At 48.7% G+C, this 19,758-nt stretch overlaps 1 protein-coding gene across 8 annotated transcripts in view; it reads left to right on the top strand.

The window, feature by feature from the left end:
• Kcnq1 (potassium voltage-gated channel subfamily Q member 1) overlaps window positions 1–19,758 on the top strand; it is a 332,780-nt gene that overhangs the window by 227,270 nt on the left and 85,752 nt on the right. For 3 of the 8 annotated variants that reach the window (XM_051145712.1, XM_051145711.1, XM_051145718.1), the window contains exons 12-15: window positions 2,611–2,686; window positions 6,449–6,543; window positions 7,156–7,202; window positions 8,039–8,100. In XM_051145712.1, coding sequence (XP_051001669.1) covers window positions 2,611–2,686; window positions 6,449–6,543; window positions 7,156–7,202; window positions 8,039–8,100 — 280 coding nt within the window. Of the gene's footprint in view, window positions 1–2,610; window positions 2,687–6,448; window positions 6,544–6,994; window positions 7,065–7,155; window positions 7,203–8,038; window positions 8,101–19,758 lie in introns of those variants that run through there. The other 5 variants (XM_051145717.1, XM_051145715.1, XM_051145714.1 and 2 more) reach the window with 3 other exon arrangements.

The following is a 19,758-nucleotide window of genomic DNA, read 5'->3' on the forward strand; positions in this document are numbered from 1 at the left end:
GGGGAACGACACAGAACACTCAGTTGGTGGCTGAGCAGTGTCAGCCTCACATGCCTGAAGCTGTCAGCTGTCATCCGAACCCTTCAACTCCCCTCTTCACTCAGCTTCTCTAGCAGGCTAGCTCAGACTTGTCCAGGAGGCAGACGTTTTCTGAGAGGGTAAAAGTGAGATCTGCAGGTCTCTTAAGGCCGAAACTCAGAGCACGTGGTCTGCTTCTGCCATGGTGGAAACAGACTCAGATCTTTAATGGCAGGAACAAGGGGGGCATTTTTCAGCTATCTTTAAAAGCCACTATTTTCCTACCCATCCCCTAAAACAAAGTTCTTTCTCCCTCCAACAAACTTAGAGGTCTCACCAATTGCAGACACTACCATGTATCCAGCCTTCTGTCCTCTGCCCTCTCTGCCTCCCCCCCACCTCCTCCCCCCCCCCTTTTCTGATCCTAAAATCAATGCCAAGTGTGATACAAGGTTGATGTTCAGCTCTGTGATCTAATTAATGACTTTTTTTTTTTCATTTTTCTTTCCTTTCTTCTTCTCTTCCTTCCTTTCTCTATTTTCCTCAGTGCTAGGAATTGAAGCCAGAACCTAGCTCATGGTAAGCAAGCAGTTTGTCATTGAGCTATGTTCCCCAGCCCCAACCTCAATTTTTTTTTTTTTTGAGACAGAATCTCAATATGTAGGCCTAACTGGACCAGAACTCACAGCTGAAGTCCAGGCAGACCTCCAACTCACAGAGATCTACTTGCTTCTGTTTCCTGAGTACTGGGATTAAAGTCACGTGCTGACATGCTGAGGTCCCCTGCCTTCTTCTTTTTAACTTTTTTAAAGTTTTATTTATTCTTTGTTATTTATGTGGGCACTTTGCCTACATGTATATATGTGCAGCATGTGTGCGAGTGTGGTGTCCTCGGAATTCAGAAAAAGGTGTTGGATCCCCTGGAACTAGAGTCAGAGATGGTTGTAAGGTGCCATGGTGGGTGCTGGGAACTGAAGCCAGGACCTTTGGAAGTACAGACAGCAAGCTGCCGAGCTCTCTGGTATGATCTCACTAAGTTGTTTAGCCTGGCCTTGAACCTAACTGGGTTCCCCAGGCTCCTCTTGTTTCAGCCTTCTAAATATCTGGGATTACCGGCCCCTTCTAATTTCTTTACAAGCCCCCTACTACTGAACAGCAAACCATAACCAAAGGTTGTGGGCTAACAGTTCTATGTCTTGCTCACAGCTCCATGGGTCAGGGGCTTGGACCCAGCCCCGCTGAAAGGTGGTTCTGTGGTTGTGCTTGGAATGACTCAGGCAGGCAGCAGCCATCAGTAGCTTGCTTTTGGAGCCGGGTGGTCCAAAATGGCTCAGTCACATGCCTACAATCAGTGCTGGCTGCTGCCTGGGCACTTCCATCCCCTCCCTGCCGCTGGCCACCTCAGCCGCACTCCCAACACCTGTGGTCTCCACCCAGCTTCCGGAACTCTAAAGTCACCTTAAGTCACAAGGTCAGCTCAAATTCAGGTAGTAGGAAAACAACTCTATCTCCTGAGGGGACAGCCACTAGCAGTTAAGATCTCAGAATACTTCACACTTGCAGATCTCTATCTAAGATCTGTTTTTCCCCTTAATTTTCAGCTTTTATGTATGGACAAAAACAACAACCCCCCCCCCAAAAAGTTCTAATGTATTTTTCTACAGATGTGTAGATTTCCCTCTACTATGAAAAAGAAATCTGGGCTGGCTTGTGCTTGAGACAATGTGAGGTTTTGTTGGGGGACCTTTACCAAAACCTTTGCAGGCTTCCTGGGGCCCCATCCAGGAAGGGTCTGACTAGTTAAGCCTGCCTGTCCTCAGTGGCAAGAGCCTGCTGGCTTCTCTGCTCTATTTTTACTCCCTCCCACCAGCCAGTACTGCTCTGTGAGAATGCATAGCTATTTCCAAGGGGGAATTGTGTGTGTGGGGGGGAAGATACCCTGATAGCCTTTGTTCTCTGGAATCTTGTCACTTGTATCCTGGTGGCTCTGGAGCCCAGGCTACACTGTTTTCCTCACAGCCCAGGAAGCCCCACCACCCCATCTGGTGTAGACATTTCCCACACTTCTCTGAGAAGGAAGTACAGGCTGGAGGGTAGGCTGGCTTCCTCTTGCCTCTTGTTTTCTGGGCTGGTGGGGTGGGGGTAGGTGGCGGGGAGGCAGGGAAGGCGGGCTTTGAGTCTTAACTTTCCCAAAGGCTCCCAGCAGCTTCTCTGTTGCCAGTGTAGTTTAGTCCAATGGGTCAAATTTGAGCTTCAGAGCTAGGAGCCTGTCCTTGTTTCTCCTTTGCCTTGATGCCTTCCATCTTATTTCTGTGCACACAGATGTCTGATCACAGGCCTGCTTTCTCTGGTGACATTTCTAAAAAAAAAAAAAAAAAGACCTTATCTCTAGGCAATCCTGAGAAGGCAATCTCAGGAAACAGCACCCTTATTAGCAAGGCTGTGGTCCTCCTGCCTCCAGGGGCATTCCTTGACCCTGCTGTTAGAATTACAACTTTTGAATCTAGCTCTGAAATAGAGGCAGGGAAAGGGTCTTTCTCCCCATCTGTGATGCGTGAAAGCTGCTCACACTCTGCTCCCCCTCCTCCACAGGCTGCGGGAGCACCACCGGGCCACTATCAAGGTGATCAGGCGCATGCAGTACTTTGTAGCCAAGAAGAAATTCCAGGTGAGACCATGCCCAGTGAAACTGACCCCAAGAGGACTACAGAAGTAGTATGCCCTCACCCTTAGGTGCCAAGACGCTGTGGCTATAGTCCTTGGATCATCACCACTCTCCAAGAGAGCAGGCTCCCTCATTGACTCTGTACCCAGCCCTAGCTTAGGGACTCTTCATTCCCCGTACCTTATTGTTAGAAGGAACTTCTCCTTCCATGCAAGGTTGCAATAGTGACAGCCTGGCAATGTCACCTGGACAGGAAGTAACATCTGTCCTCAGCCAGCCTGGAGCTTTCTGTACCCTACCCTAGCCATACTGGGTCCTGCTTAGTGAACAGAGGCTCCTGAGCTGACAAGACTATAGCTCTGGGATCCATTTGCTGTCAGCACACCTCCAGAGCCCTCAAAGTCCAAGACTCTCAGAGAATAAGAAAGTAGGCCATGTTCCTCCTCCTCCCCTGTGGAATAGTTATGAGCGTGGGGAGAACAGTCTTATTCCTCACTTTGAGAACATGTCAACAGAAATAGCAAGTGGTAGAGAGCATTCTCTTACCAGAAAGTCCTTGTCACTGGGCAGAGAAGGCTGGGGCAACCCGCCTTAGGACAACCTGCCCAAGGACAATCTCAGTGGTGACCCTGTGTCTTGTTACAGGCCACACTTACCACACCAGGCCATGAGATCAGCACAGGCTCCTATGGTCCCCTTAGCACAGGACCCCAGCCCTGAGGCAGCTAAAAGCTCCAGACTCTGCAGGGGGCAGGGGCTAAAGCATGGTCCCTATCCGAACTTGTCTTCATTGTACTGAGAGGAGCCTTGAGTGACATGAGTCTTGCTCACTGAAGTCTTCACCTCCTCAACTGTTGCTGTTCTAGCCCTAAAAGCAGCTCTTGGGCTGGCCCCTGGCCCTCCTTACCAGCTACTAACACTAACAAGAACAGCATGTGGCTCCTCACCGTAGCTACTTGCTGCTACCCTAGGAGGGACCCTGTGCACAATCAACAGTATGATGGTGGCATTCTGATGACCACGTGTTAGCCTGCAACCCCCTGCTACTATCACAACTCATATAGACCAAGTTATGCCAAAGTTCCCGCAATGCTAGGGACTCCCTATTGTCAGAAGGAATAAAGTCACACTCAGCAGGGTCCAGTGTCAGGAGGCACCTGGCAGTGTCTTAGAAGGGTCCAAAGGCTCCACAGAGATTGTGCTTAAAGCTGTTTCTCCCTGTACTTAGAAAGCCATGTGCCCTACAGTTCCACTGCTGAGCCTCTGAGGGAGCAAGGAAGATGAGGCACCTCCTGGAGAACGAGCTATTCCCAGGTTGGCAAGAAGCCACAGACTTGACAGGACAGTCTCTCAGGGGCAAAGGAGAGGCTAGGGTATGACACTCCTCCTGGGAAGCAGTATAGCTTGCATTGCTAGTGTTTAAAGGGTTGTAAGGAATTGCTAGGTTATGGCAGTCACTAGGCTGAGAAGGCTCTGTAGGGGTTGAAGCAGGTTCCACCTGAGACAGCACAGGGCCTGCTAGGTTGCCTGGGGTTCTGGTGAGTGGGCTCATGGCTCCTTGGGAGTCACTTCTAGGGTCTGAGTGCCCAGTGTAACACAGGGACCCTCACGGTTTTCAAGCAGTCCATCCCCCTTAAGTCAGAAGCCATCTTAGTGGTCCATGCAGACCTAAGTTTCTATGGCACAAAGGACCTGCCTGCTGACATGTTTTAGAGCTGAGGAAGAAGAGACCCAGAGCCCTGCACTTTCTTCCAGGCCTCAGGACACTTAGCCAAGGTCCTAAGAGTGGCTCAGGAGGCTGCCAGAACAGGCCAAGCAACTCTTACCTTCCTATTCTTTGCTTTTCCCCTATACACTCAGTCCAGGTGGCAGAGGTGCTTTGTTGGGTATAAAGGCTTCTAACTAAAGAAAAGTAAGGGCTCTACAGTGAGCTGGCTTTATTGCTGGGGAAACATGGACAGGTGGTAGCAGCCCTCCAGGAAAGAGTGAGGTAGGTGAAGAGGGAGCCCCTATGGGGAGGGCTCCTCAAGGGTTCCAGGCCACCCTGGTGCCTCAGATTTCTTGCCTCAGCCATCCACCTACCTGCTCTCCACCCGCCCCTGCTGGCCTAACTGCAGGCCTGCCTTGCTGGCTGATAAGTCCTTGGCCAGCCGCCTTTGTGTCTGGCCTGAGGAGCCAGGGCCTCTTAGCCCTGAAGGTTTGCCTTGAGCACCCACACCCACTGTCAGTCAGTCTGGACAAGCAGCGTTATCTTGGCTCATCTCCGGCTCCTGCTGCCACCAGAGGACATTGGCCCTAAAAGAAAGCTGAGATGGTCTTTTACAATGGCCTCAGGCAGATATTTGACAGAGGCTACTTTAAGCCCCAACCAGATCCTGCAGGGGAGCTTGGTGGCTCCCAGATAAGTCTCAGCAGGCCTCCAGTGCCACTGCCACAGCGGTTGGTTGGTGGAGTGTCTCTGAGCTTTCTGGTTTGTTGTTTTGTTTGTTGTTTTTATTTTGTTTTGTTTGGGGGAGCATTTTTGAGACAGTGTTTCTCTGTGTGGCCCTGGCTATCCTGGAACTCACTCTGCAGACCAGGCTGGCCTCGAACTCAGAGATCCACCTGCCTCCGCCTCCCAGGTGCTAGGATTAAAGGCATGTACCACCGCTGCTCGGCTCTCTGCCCTGCCTATTGCCCCCTATCCTGTTCCTGCAGGCCTGCATACTCACACCTCCCCACATACATTTGATCACATGTATGTTCGTAGAGGCTGACAAAGGTACCCATGTACACTTGGACACTGTGGCCCTCAGACTCTCAGGCCACGCACAGACCGACATAAGGCCCTGTCTTGCTCATCATCCAGGCCTGCACTGCCTCAAGCTGGAGTTTCTGCCTCCCTTGCTCACTTACTCCAGGTGTCAGCAGGCATGCCTAAAGGTGCCACACACTTTATAAAGCATTTCGGCCCGCAAGTCTCTCCCCTATTACTCAGGGTCACTTTCAGTGTGTACTAAAGAGGGACCCAGGCCCTGGACTTGGGTATGGATACCTCTGACTGACAAGGCCGGCGGTCCTTGATGTTTCTCATCTTGGGTGTTCTCTTACACTCCCTCCTATGTGTAGCAGAATAGACTTCAGCAGCCCATTTTCCAGGAAAGAGGAGCAAGACTCAGTGTCCTTCTTTACAGAAGACAGAAACCAGGCTCAGAATCTCACCTTACAGAAGAGAGGATCAGGGCTTACATCTCCATCTTACAGAAGACCTGGAGACATTGTCAAGCGCACTCCTTAGACTGCAATAGCTACCTATGCACAGAACCAAGATCTACCTACATGCCATCCCAGGCTTGGACTCCTAACAGTCCTTGGGTGTGTAGGCCACAGAAGATGTAGTGGTCCTGGTGCCCAGAATGGCCCTGGGCATGGCAGTCCTTCTTTCATAGGAGTCAGACTCTTCTAAGGGAAATCTGTGTGGCATATGGAGGCTATCTAGAACATAGGATATTCTACCTCCCCTCCCAGAGAAGCAGCAAGTTTGTCCATCAGTAGGGCCCAGATGAACTGTGGCTATGCAGCACCATGTCTCTTGCCTGCTAGGCAAAGGCCCATTCAGGCTAAACAGGCATCCTGCAAATGTCAAGCCTGGTACTACATGTCCTAAGCCGTTCCTCCCTGTCACTGCACCCTACCCCACCCCCACCCCCACCCCCATCGTTGTCTGAATTTAGAACTGAGCCTACAGGGCTCAGGGGAAGTGACATGTGTCTTTCTGGCCTGCAGCAAGCACGGAAGCCCTACGATGTGCGAGATGTCATCGAGCAGTACTCTCAAGGCCACCTCAACCTTATGGTGCGGATTAAAGAACTACAGAGAAGGTGGGCACAGAAACGGGTGTGGAGACATGGCCCCGGGAGGCCCTGCCCCAGCCTCATAGAGAAATAAAGAGTTATTAGTGAGACCAGACCCACTTCTGGGTTACCCTCCACCCACGGGCCTTCCTGCCACTGGAGTGGACCTAAGGATCCTGACCATTCAGAGCCAACATGGTCTGGGATTCTGGCTTGGATCCTATTTCTATTGAATCAGTGCAGTCCGTGGGGGCCAGCACAGGTTTGGGCCTAGGAGATTAGTTTCATGGGCTAGCTTGTAAACCTAGCTCTGTGTGTATCATGGGGTACAGTTGGGAAGGTGTGACTGTCCGTTCCACAGAAAAGGGCAAAGGTTCAGGGCCTCCCTATTTTGACTCCACTCATCTCATCCGAGAAGGAAGTCTAAGTGCCCTGGCTTCTACCCCTCATTTTTGAACTTCCTGCCTGGCCCTCACAGGAGCATGGACCCATAGGGTCTTGGGTGCCTCTTGGCAGGTCTTGGAGTGGCAGTGGAAGATACCCCTGGAGTGAGTGTTATGCTGTCTTCCTGAACACAATGGCCTATCTTTGTGGTGCCCCAGGCATTGTGTGAGCTGGTGTCCCTCTCTTCTCTCCCAGGCTGGACCAGTCTATCGGAAAGCCATCTTTGTTCATCCCCATCTCAGGTGGGTGTCTGCACTGGTACCTGGGCAGGGAAAGCCACAAGGGACTTTCTTTCTCACCCTTCACCGCTACCTGCTTCTCTTCTTCACCACAACAGGCCACTGGGGCCCCCTGTGTAGGCAAAGTGGCTGTAGGTGGGCTGTATAAAGGTGATGGTGGAGCCCATTGCATCCCTTTAGATGACAGATTTCTAAAACATCATGGTCAGACTATGGGTGTGGTATGGGAACCAAAGATACATTTTCCTATGGAGCATGGGTGAGAGAAGCGGCTAGCCCAGAGTTTCAGGGGCCATGATGGGGCCCTTCCTGGCTCAAGTGTTCAGGAATGCACAATAGCATGGTGTGGGCTAGTTCTTGGTTTGGTGGGAATCCTCAGGACCCCAGGACAAGGGGGCTAAGTCAGCCAGGGAAGAACAAAGCAAGGCACATTCCTGGTAATAGTGCTAGCTGAGATTCAGACAGGACTGAGGTACTTAATCCAATGTTGGGGACCACTGAAGCAACAGACACCCTGGCCTGGTGATGGGCAAGTATCACAAACCAATTGAGTCACTCCCTGGATAAAAAGCACACTGTCCCTCTCTCTTAGCAGACTCTCAGGGGTTCTGAAGCCAGACAGAGCAATGCTGGAGCCCAGACCCACTCTGTGACTGGAGTGTCTCCTCTTCCCTAGACCCCTGGTGTTCTAGCCACATGAGAATTTTAAAGGATGTCTTATAGTTTCAAGCCTTTGCCCACCCCCAGCTACCATTTCCCCCATCTCCTGCTCCCTAGGGTCCATCCAGACTCCAAAGCACACACCCACAGCCAATACCCCTTTGTGTTTTACCTCATAGAAAAGAGCAAGGACCGTGGCAGCAACACCATTGGTGCCCGTCTGAACAGGGTGGAAGACAAGGTAGGCTCTTACATCAACTCTGTCAGCTCTGATAGTTACCATCCTCGGCCAGTGCAATATCCCAAGTGCCCCTACCTAGTTCCACATGCCTCAGATCTCTTCCCTGGAGTTCTTGAGGAGTACTGTGCATGCTGGGTGGGCAGTACACTTCACAGTCATGTGCTCAGAAAATCAGAAGCCTCCCTACCTGCTGGCTGCTTCTATGTGGTGCCCCAAGGCCTGTGGCCCTTCCTCTGCCCTGGGAAGGAAGGAGTGAGACCTTAAAACCAGACACACTGAAGCCTTAAGCATCACCTGGCTCTTTCCCTCCACTCTTTACTCTTAGAGCTAGCTTTCTGCTCTGAAAGCCTCCTAGTTGTGTCCTAGCCAAGAAGTGGCTGCAGCCCAGATTCACACCAGCCTCCCCACAGGACAGCCAGGTCTAGGGCCCTTGCTCTGGGTAGACCAAACCTTCAGAAGACTGAAAAATCTAGCTGGGGTTGATTCCTGGATGGGGTCAGCCTCTACTTGTCCTAGACCTGACTGGTAGCAAAAGTCCAAGTCAAGAAAATGTAGTAGGCTCTGCTGGCTCTGGCTGGCCAGGCTATATTTACATCCACTACCATAGGTTCCCTCCTAGGGTAGAATGCATACCCTGGGGTAGCTCCTTGTGCACTGGCTGCCCACAATCACATGTTCCAGAATAGCACAGCTGACGTTAGCTAGGCCATTATGCTACTCCACTGCAGCCCGGGTTCTGTGCCCACCACCCTACCTTTCATGGGCCATTGGAGGCCCTGACTCACAGGGGAACCTCTCTTGGGCACAACTCTTCAAAGTCTCTGCAGTTTGAGGTGTGCTGTTATCTTGCCAGACAACTCGTTTGTATACATGGATTTTATCTGAGCATAACTAGGAAGCTAAAAATAGTGGAATTTCAATGAATGGGGAGTGTGGTTGCTGCTGGGTTGCCCTAGCAATGCCTGGCTCTGGCTGTCTTCCAATGTGGGTTGCAACTGGACAGGTAGGCAAGGATAATCTGGCCCATATAGGATAAGCCAGCTTTCCTCTCTAAACACATCCTAGGCATCAGGCTCTGAAGCCTCCCTACTCCTTGCCGGCACAAGTGTCCCCAGCCTGGGGCAGCCATGAAGTCAGTAAATGGAAGGGGTCTGATATGGGCCCCAAATATTCTCTGAGACGCTGGAGATGTCCAACACTGAGTCTCATTGTAGGGCCTGGCCTAACCTGTAGCCTCCCAGGTCTGAGAAGGGAAGAACTGTGGCCCTTGCCCAGAAGGCCACCAGCTAGAACAGAGATTGCGCACAGCTGGCAGGATGGGAACGGTACTCAGAGGGCCCAATTCACATGGCCTAGGCTCAGCAGTGGCTTGGGAGCCTTGCTATTTGCCTATAGGATCAAGGAATACCCTTGACTTTCCCCCTTCTTTGCACATGGGCCTATTGGACCAGTGACAGACCCCCTGATTTGAATCCCTTACTCAACCTCCTCAGACAGCCCCAAGTCTTTCCTGGTCAAGGCCACCTTTGCTGACCACTCCTACTGCGGGCAAGAATCAAGGAGGGTCCCTTCCCCCATAAGAGTACCAGCTCCAAGATAGTACCAACCAAATCCTAGGTTGGTACAAATTTCTTGTCCTAGAAATTTAAAGGCAGCTACTGTCTCCAGTCTCAGATAATTCCCCCACTACAAATTCCTGCCCCAATCTAGTTCTACCCCATTCTAACTGTTCCAGCTTCCTCCTTCTGCCCTTTACATATAGGACAGCCCACCCCTCAAACCCAGACCCAAAACCCAGTGTCTCCAGTAAGTGACAGAAGGTGATAGGTAGTGTCTCTTAAAACAGTGTCCCCTTTCTAGACTCAATATATGCTGCCTAGTAGCAATCTGGGGTTTAATAACCAGGTCACAACTCTATGTGACCAAGGTGGATCCTGTCCTGGCCCAGTGGCTGGGGCAGGGACAGAGCTACGTGCCAGCGTTTCATCAGATCAGAACAAAGAGCTGGTTTTCCAGAGTCCATAGTCTCTGGGAACAAGGTTTAGCAACAAAGCTAGGCCGATCCTCAGAGCTCCTGGTGACCTTGGCCCTGTCTGGGCTCTGAGCCAGGTTTACAAGGATGCTGGGATCCTGCAGCAAACACCTCATGGGCACCACTGCTCATCTTCACCCCCTGTCTCAAGAATAAGATGGAGGAGTGAGTCCACACTGAACCAAGGCTCCTCCCAGGGCTCTCGCCTGGACCCCCACTGTACATCAAGAGTCTGTCAAAGATGCACTGACCTAAATGGCCCATGGCAGCCTGCCCAGTCCCTCCCCTGTCCAGGACCATTGCCCCCTTTGGGGACAGACCCTGGGAAAGAGCTTTGCTGGGCCCAGAGGGCACGATGGCATGGCTGGGGCCCCACGTAATTGCAGTTATCAACGTAACCATCGGGACCAGAAACAACCCAAGCGCAATCCTGCTGACCTTGGGAAGTAGAGGACAGGAAATCCCTGGAAGCCCAGCAGTCCCAGAGCAGAGCCAGTGCCAGCCAGCCTGGCTGAGCCCAGACAGAGCCTCTGGGCTCCCCTGCTGACAGTCCCTCCCTCCCACCCCTCTAGGCCAGCTGTAGGCTGGCCAAAGTCAAATGTCCAGTGTCCAGCAGCTTGCCTAGCTCAGTTTAGCCCCTCAGCTGTGAAGTGTGTCCCACCATAGGCCACCCACATCACAAGTGCTGAACCTCACTCACAAATAGCTGTACCCCACTGGAGGAGATGATCAGGCTAACAACCAAGGAAATTTGGGGTGTCTACTTGTAAGGGGCTTCCAGGGGGGCCAGCTGGTTCCTAATTGGGAGTTTCCTTAGGTCCAGGCCAGAGACCCATACCAGGGAGACATACCCATAGGCTCCCTTTTTGCCCTATATCATGGATTCCTTTGTTATAGAAATCAGTCTCTTGTGGTCACACAGCTGGTGATACAAAGATCTGGTCCTCGTGGTGGTCACAGATGTGTGTAAGATCATACTTTAGAAGTGTGATGGTCCTTTGGGAATGAAGCTAGAATCAACTTTGAGATCTAAGGCTGGGTAGGGGTGGCCTTGTCCAGTGGCTATAGCAGTCGGGACAAGTGGCAATTCAAGGTGGTACAAGCCACCTTGTTGTCCCTATAAATAGGAACCCCAGAGTTCTGGCCCCTGATCTCCCCCCCCCCCCCCGCTCTGTTGCCTGGCCCTGCCTGGGCCTCCCTCCACTGGCTTCCTTAGGGTCCCCTGGTTCTCTGAAAAGACCACACTCACCTCTTCCCCATGGTGTTCTTAGCTACACTTGGACCTGGACCTGCTGCAGCAGTGTTTGTTTTACCAGCCAAGCTCACACTGTCATGCTGATATGCAGAGCACAGTGGGGCCAAGATTCTGAGTTTCTTCTTTTCCTTCAGGAAACGTCTGTGGCTCAAAGCTGGACTCAGGGAAGCTCTGGTTTTCCCAACCCTGTTCTCAGGGCATCTGGGGGTGGCAGGGAGGTGAGGAGAGGTCCTAGCACCCAGCACTCCTTCTTCCTAGCTCTGTCCCAGAAGCCAAGTTATGCATACTTAGTTCCAGCTTGAGAATACCGCCTGCCCACCACCTGCCTTCATTTCAGGAATCCTCTTCTATCCGTGAGTTCTACAAGTTGGCCCCCGAGACAATCCTCATCCCAGGCCAATTCCTGGGCATCTTTGCTCTCCAGCCCAATATCTGCTAAGCCCAGGACTTCATGTTCTCTACCTGGGGGATTAGTTATTTAGATATCACTGCAGACTTCCCTGCCTCATCTTTCACATCCCATATAAGTCTTAAATGCTGCCCAAATCCGCTTGATCCTGTTCTACCATCTTTGTCGAGTTGTGGTGCCTCGCAGACTAAGTGGTGAAGTGTCCCCACCAGTCCTACATCCTGGGATACTTTATGTGAGACTTGATGGTTTTTTTTTTTCCCTCTCTCTCTCTATCTCTTGAATGTTTGTTAGAACTTCAAGGCAAAACCATCCAGTCTGCTGTTTCCTTTGTGAGAACATTTTTAACCGCTGATTACAGGGATTTGGGGTTTATGGGGTGCTAGGACTCTTTATTTCTTCTTACGTCAGCTCTGATAAGCAGCAGAGCTGAGGAATTTGCATCTTTTCTCTTGGTTTTCAATCTTACCGGTGTTTATTTCATGTCTGTAGCATCTGCATTTTGTTCCCACTCTCATTCCCAGCTCTGTGTATCAGTGCCTTCACTGTTTCCCACAGTGGCCAAGCCTGCCACGCATTCCCTAAATGTATCGATATTTTTTTCACCAAACTTTCAGCTTTGTTGACCTTCCTGCCTGTGGACTTTGCCTTGCTTTTTCACATCCATTTATCTCTTTCCTTCTAGTTGCTTGGCCTTAATATATTTTTCTTTGGCTCCTTAAGCTAGATAATGATTAATCTCCGTATTTTCTAGATTTTTAAAGGCATGTGAGGCATGGTAGCAATTCATGGCATTTACACTATAAGTTTTTTTTCTGTAAATGTCGCTGAAAAGGCATACCCCACTTTTGCTGAGACAGTGTCTTACTATGTTGTTCAGTTTGATCTCAAACTCAAGACTGGTCCTGCCTTAGCTTCCTTGGTCACCGGGGTGACAGACCTACAGAGCTGCACCAGGCTCCCTGCATTTGATGAGCAGTGTTCTGCTTTCACTTTCATCTGCTTACACTATATTTTTCTAATCTCCATCATCTCTTGTTTATTCCAAGAGTTATGCCATGGCAGCCTAACTATGTGGTTTTCGTCATTGTTATTATTGTGGTAGAACTTTCTAGTAACATTGCTTCATTGTCAGAGAAAGTGGTCCTGGGATATCAACCCTTTGGAATGTTTTGAAGGATGTTTTATAGCAAACCACGTGCTCAGCCTTTGTAACGTGCCTTGAGTACTTGAAAGCATGTTCTGTAGTCACTGGACGCAGGACTGTGTTTACAAGCAGTAGAACAAGCTTGCTCATTGTTTTGTTCAAATCATCTATATCCTCGTTGGAATCTCTTTATCTATTTGGTCTATCATTTCTCAGAAATCATAGGGTAAATTTCTGTTTAACTTTCTAAGAAAACTGCTAGACTATTTTCTAAAGTTTTTTTTTTTAACTTGTTTTCCCATCAGCAGTGTGTAAATGGCCCACTTTCTCTCAGCCTTGCAACTAGGCGGTACGCTTGGTCTTTTCTATTTCAGCCCTGTTAGTGAGTATGTAATGGTATCTCATTGTGGCTTTGATTTGCATTTCCCTAATGACTAATGATGTTGAGCAACTTTTCATGTGCTTATTAGCCATTCATAGTCTTCTCTGGTGAAATGTTTATTCAACTCTCTTGCCCGTTTTCCAATTAGGTGCTCGGCTCTATTGTCAAGTGGCAGGAGTTTTTAATATGTTCTGGGTACAAGTCTTCCATCAGACATATGACTTGCAAATACTTTCTCCTAATCTCTGGCTGTCTTTTCATTTTCTGAATTGTCTTTTAAATCACAGAAGTTTTTAATTTTAATGAAGTCCAATTTGTCTTTTGTATGGTTCCTGCTTTTGATGTTCTTAGACTTCTTTGCCCTGTCTGAGGTCATGAACATTTTCTTCTTCTTTTTCTTTTTTCTTCTAGAAATTGTTTAGAATGAGTTTTTGTATTTAGGTCTAGATTTTGATGTAATTTGAGGATATGAACTGAGATAAAATCTTAAGTTTTTGTTTACTTGGTTTTGTGTATATGTCTGCTTGTGTGTGTGCAGATACATGTGTATACAGGTGTATGTATCTATGTATAGAGGCCAGAGAAACACCTCAACTATTGCTTTTCAGCAACCATCCATTTTATTTTTTGAGAAAAGTTCTCACACTGACCTGCAGCTCACCAAGTATGCTACGCTGGCTGGTCAGAGAACTCTAGGGATCTGCTAGTCTCTTCTTTCCCAGCCCTAGGATTACATATATGTGACACCATGCCTGACTTTTTTAAACATGAGATCTGGGAACTAAACTCTGCTCCTCAAGCTTGCACAGCAAGCACCTTAGCAACTGAGCTATCTTCCCAGCCTCTTAAAGGTAGATAGCCCAGAGGCCAACGTGATGGTGCATGCCTTTAATCCTAGCACTTGGGATGCAGAGGCAAGTTGATTGATGTTGATGAGTTTAAGGCCAGCCTGGTCTACATAGTGAGTTCTAGGTCAGTCAGGCCTACATAGTGAGACCTTGTCTCAAAAACAAAAACAAACAAAGAAAGGTACATCCCAAGCTGACCTCTAACTTACGTCTAATGGTCTTCAATATTTGCCTACCAGCAGGTACCACACAAACAGCTGCTTTTTAACTTACAGATATTTAGTCGCCCAGTACCCTTAGTCAAAAAGACTTCTTATTTGATTAACCAGCAATGGACTCTTTCCCAGAAACCAATTACCCAAGCCAAGCATGGTGGTACATACACTTTTAATCCCTGTACTTGGGAAATGCGTGCAGAAGGATTGAAGATTTTTGGGTTTTTTAATTTTTTTTTTTTTTTTTTTTTTTTTTTTTTTGGTTTTTCAAGACAAGGTCTTTTTGTGTTAGCCTTGGCTGTCCTGGACTCGCTTTGTAGACCAGACTAGCCTCAAACTCACAGCAATCTGCCTGCCTCTGCCTCCCGAGTGCTGGGATTAAAGGCGTGCACCACCACACCTGGTTAAGGATTGGAGTTCCAAAACAGCTTCAACTACATATCAAGTTTGAAGTCAGCCTGGGCCAACCCCCCCCCCAAAAAAAAGATCATGAATGTATGGGTTTCTATATAGACCTTCAATCCCATCCTCTTGATCCACATGCTTGTCCCACATCCTCTTGATTGTTGATTCTTTACAGTAAGTTTTGAAATCAAGTAGTGAAAAATCTGGTTTTTTGCCTCCTTGCCTTGTCTGAGACCTAGACATTTTCACATGAATATTAGGATGATCTTATACATTTTTATTTATTTGTGTGTTTGTTTGTTTTTGTTTTTCAAGAAAGGGTTCTCTGTGTAGCCTTGGCTGTCCTTAACTAGCTTTGTAGACCAGGCTGGCCTCGAACTCACAGAGATCCAGCTTCCTCTGCCTATCCAAGTGCTGGGACTACAGACAGCCTGGCTTTGTAAATTTTTATTTTTAAAAGAGAAAAGGGGAAAAAAAAGAAAAAACAGGCAGGCAGGGTATCTGGCTTCTGGGATTTTTCTGTTGAATCTGTAAGTTCATTTGAGTAAATGGACATCGTAGGCCATGAACATGCTATCTCTCTCTTTGTGTGTACGCTACTTTCATTTCTTGGGAGATGAGGTTATGACAGGAGTTGGTTGGGGTTTGTTGTTGTTGTTTGTTTGTTTGTTTGTTCATTTGTTTTTCCTGTAACCCAGGGTGGGAACAAAAACTAGATATACCATGAAATTCACAGTCCACCTGCCTCAGCCCTGAAAGTGCTAGAATCACAAATTTCTTTCAGTAGTTTTGTGTTGTTGTTGTTTTATAGTTTTTGATTTTAAATTTTGTGGTTGTTGTGGTTGTTGTGGTCATCGTTAAATTCACTTCTGTTTTAGTCACCATGCAATCCCTAATGGGGTTGTTTTTCTTAACTTCACTTTGGTATTGTTACTTACTAGAACTAGAAACTCCATCTTTGGCTGATGTGGGAAACTGCAGACTTGCTAGTCTTGATTTTAGTGTTTTGTTCTTGCTGTTAGATTTTCCACTGCTGCTAGGGGTAACGAAGACAACCTCACTCCTTCCCTCTCTGTCCATATGCCTTCCACATCCTTTCTTCCCTCCTTCCTGCTCTCCCTGTCTTCCTGCCGCCGCCCACATCAGTACCTGGAGAATCTCCCGGGAAAAGTCCTCTAGTCACCTGCAATTAAGAGTGATGATAACTTTGGAGATCTTCACCAACGCTTCCTGTCAGTTCGGGATATCTCCTTCTACGCTGAATGCACTGAGAGCTGGCCAGAAGTAAACGTGCAGTTTTCCCAGCTGTCCTCTCTGACTCTATCAAGATGACCTGTGGTATTTAACCCCTTATTCTATTAATACAGTATGATACAATAATTGATTTTGAGGGGTGCTAAACCAACCTCACATTCCTAGGATAAACCCCACTTGATCATGGTGGATGAAGGGTTTTTTGTTTGGTTGGCTTGTTTGTTTGTTGTTTGTTTTTCTGCAGAGCTCAGTTTGCTATACTGTGGCAAGAATATATATATATATATAATTTGTGAGAGGTGTAAAATGGAGGTTAATACAGAGTTCCCCTGAATAGTCTGTCCCAGGCTGGCCTGGAACTTGCTATGTAACCCAGGCTTACCTCATATTCACTGTGGTCCTCCTGGATCTGCCCCCTAAGTACTGAGACCCCCAACACCACTACGCCTGGCTATTATCTGTAGTCATAAAGAATCTTGTCATATGGTTTTCTTGTGCTTTTTAAATTTTGTGTGTGTGTGTGTGTGTGTGTGTGTGTGTGTGTGCGCGCGCGCACACACACGCGCGTGCGTGCGGTGTTTCTGTCATGCATGTGTAGGTTTTTAAAAATACAATCAGAACCTCTTTCTCATACACGGAGCCTTCACTGAGGTGCCTAATTACATCTCCCTCCCGCTGCTACACAAATGGGCACGCATCCAGCCTGGCCTTTCAGCCCTAGGCTCGAGGTTTTCCAGACCACTCAAATGATAAGAGTTTGAGCTCTAATCTGCACTATAGCTAGCCTAAGGATGTAACTTCCCAGGGCCAAATGATCCCTTTCCTCTTAACAGTTAACGCCATCTTGACATTCTTCTCAGGGAGTGGGTTGACTTTGTTGACTTTCCCACTGAGCTATTTGAAGGTCGGAGTTTGGTGAAGGGTTTGCCTTGAGACACTCAGCTTCTAACACCCAAAGTCACTAGCAAGATTGTAGAAAGTTAAGCATGGGTTCCTTTAGGAAACTTACCCCTGAGTCCTTGGCTTCTGACCTCCCTACTGGTCAGCTCTTGGCTGCTAGACACAGATATTTAATTTTTCAATAGCTGCTCTAAAAAGTAATATGGTAGATTTAAAATCACAGTCATATATTTTCATTCAGGAGACCCCAAATACTATGATTTTAATATAATCAATACAGAGACTGTTAAAACAGCAGTCCCTCTTCCCTTATTCTGAGTCCTCAGAAGCCAGATGAATTTTGCACACGTGGCTCATCTCAATTTGAAAGCTGGATTTTCATGAGAGCTTCTGGGGTTGTATTAAGACTTCATAAAATTCACAGCTTGGAATGGAGATTTAGGGTGGCTGTCTTTGTTTTAAGACCAGGTCTTGCTCTGCAATCCAGGCTGGCCTAGAACACACTATGTAGCCCAGGCTAGCAGGGAACTTACTACTTAGCTAAGACTGGCTTTAAAAACACAGTGGTTTTCCTGCTTCAGCCTCCCAGATACTTAAAGTATGAACATGAGTCACCACACCCAGTCTTAAAAAAAAAAAAAAGAAAGAAAGAGAGAGATTATTTAAATGTTCTTAAAACTCAGTTAAGGGTCTATGTGTAATTAAATTTAAATTTATTAAAAATCAGATTGCTAAAACCCAGTTCTTCTGAAGCTAAGCTCATGGATGTGCTATTTCATATGGCTTACAGGGAGGTGAGGGCAGCCATGACCAGACCAGAAGGTCTGTGAACACCAGCAGGAAAGTGAGGAGAGGAAGATGGATAAGAGACAGCATCTTTGCCCCTGAACCCCCTACTCACCCAGGAAAGCATCCTTGCAGGACCTCCCTGGGCTCCCTCTCCCAAGCCTCCTCCCCAGTCTATGGCCCACCCTCTCCAGAGGACCACAGCAAGCTGATTTGCCAGCTGCCATTAAGAGCCCAACTACCTGCATGGGCTAATAGCATCAGAAAGTGGGGCAGCCTAGAACACACCACAGCCCTGACTCCCCCACTGAGTCCCTTTGCCCACTGTCCCCCAGCCCCTCTCCATCACCCCTCCTTGCCTTGATGCTGGACTACTCTTGAGTGACAGGGCCGTAAACAGGCAAAGGCATGAGGCTCCAAACGATCAAAGAACTCCCTTCAGAAGCCGGCATTCGTTTGCTATTCTGGGAACTGGTTATTTTAAGGCCCGTGTATTTTTTCTTTCCTGAGGAGCCGTCTTAGTGGATGGTGGAGTCCTGAGGTGCTGGTCCTTCAGTCAAACCACACAAGCCCTGTTTTGTCTAGGGTTTCAAAGATAAACCTATAATGAAAGCGTCATTTGACATAGTGCCCCCCCCCACCCCTGGTCCTGGGGCGGGAGTGGGCAAGGCTGCTGGGAAGTCCCTGTGCCCAGCTAACACTCTCAGGGAGGCAACTCATGAAAAGAACATGAAGTCACAGAGCAGGGCCAGGGGCGACCGGCCTGTGTCCTATAAGCCACCCCTTTTGTCTTCAGGCTACCCCCCACCCCAAGGCTTGAGAAGGGAAAGATCCCAGCAAGGGGATAGGGAAGCACCAGCTGCTAACTTGTCCCAGAAGGAAGCCAACGTGGAAGAAAAGAACCACTGCCGCAAGGGTTAGCACAGTGTGAGGCAGAGGCCTCCTGTCTTCCTCTGTGTAGCAGGTTCCCTTCAGTCACAGGCTCAGTAGAAAAGCCTAGGGAAGGCTGTGAGAACTGGACATCCACATCCGTTCATAGGCTGAGGATAAGCACTAGGTCCAGCAGAGGGCTGGGGTGTACAAGGACACTGTTGACTGTTAGGGTGCAACCTTGAGAATCTATGGGACAAAGAGTTGGTCACAGCGTATTCCTTCTCCCGGCACAGAGCGTTCTCCGGCCCTACGGCCAGTAGGACATAGTATGTGGCTCTTAGGGAGGCTGCTATTACTCTAGGCAGAGCTGGGGGAGTAGCCAGAGGCCTAGAGCAGTAGACGGCTCTCACTTTGGCTCAAGCAGGGGATGCAGATACCTAGCAGCCACTGGGTACTTCTCCCTGGCATGGCATGGCAAGGGAAGCTGTCTGACCCACAACGTTGCCTTAGAAACGAGGTAGCTGCCATCCCCATCTGGTTTTCTTGCCCTGGTCCTCTAACCCTCTGACTGCAGCAGTCTGCCATGGTTCCAGCACTAGCCCAGCCTAACAGGGTGCTAGGCACCCTCTGTCCTGCCTTTGCCCAAGGTCTAAAGACTAGCCCGGGCAATCATGGTCAACCTGAAAAATGACCTTATACCCTGTCTATTAATGACAAGTCACAGAGGCCAGTCCAACCCAGTCAGCGTCTGGGAAGGATCAGGAACCTTTTCTATCATCCATATGACAAGGCTATCATCTGGACCTCAAAAACTGCAGGCAAGCATGCAACATGAATAGCTATCTCTGTCTTAAACATATCCTCCACTGTCCTCACTGAGCCTGAGTTTTCGCCTTTCTCCAAGGCAGGGGGGACATGGTGGCAGTTACCATGAATTTGAAGAAATGAAGAGAAAATCATCTGTCATTCCTCTCCACCATAGTCTTCTTCTGTCTGGCCTCCTTTGTGGTCACTCACCTGTGGGGAAAACATGCCAGTTTGCTGTAGGCATAATCTTAGTGCTCATCTCAAGCCCCCATTGGACCCACCTAGCCCCTGAGCCCCATGCCAAGGATCATCATAATTCCTTTACTCGGACTCTGCCCAGGTATA

The sequence above is a fragment of the Acomys russatus genome, chromosome 5 (assembly GCF_903995435.1).
Source record: "Acomys russatus chromosome 5, mAcoRus1.1, whole genome shotgun sequence".
In the NCBI taxonomy this organism is placed as follows: domain Eukaryota; kingdom Metazoa; phylum Chordata; class Mammalia; order Rodentia; family Muridae; genus Acomys; species Acomys russatus.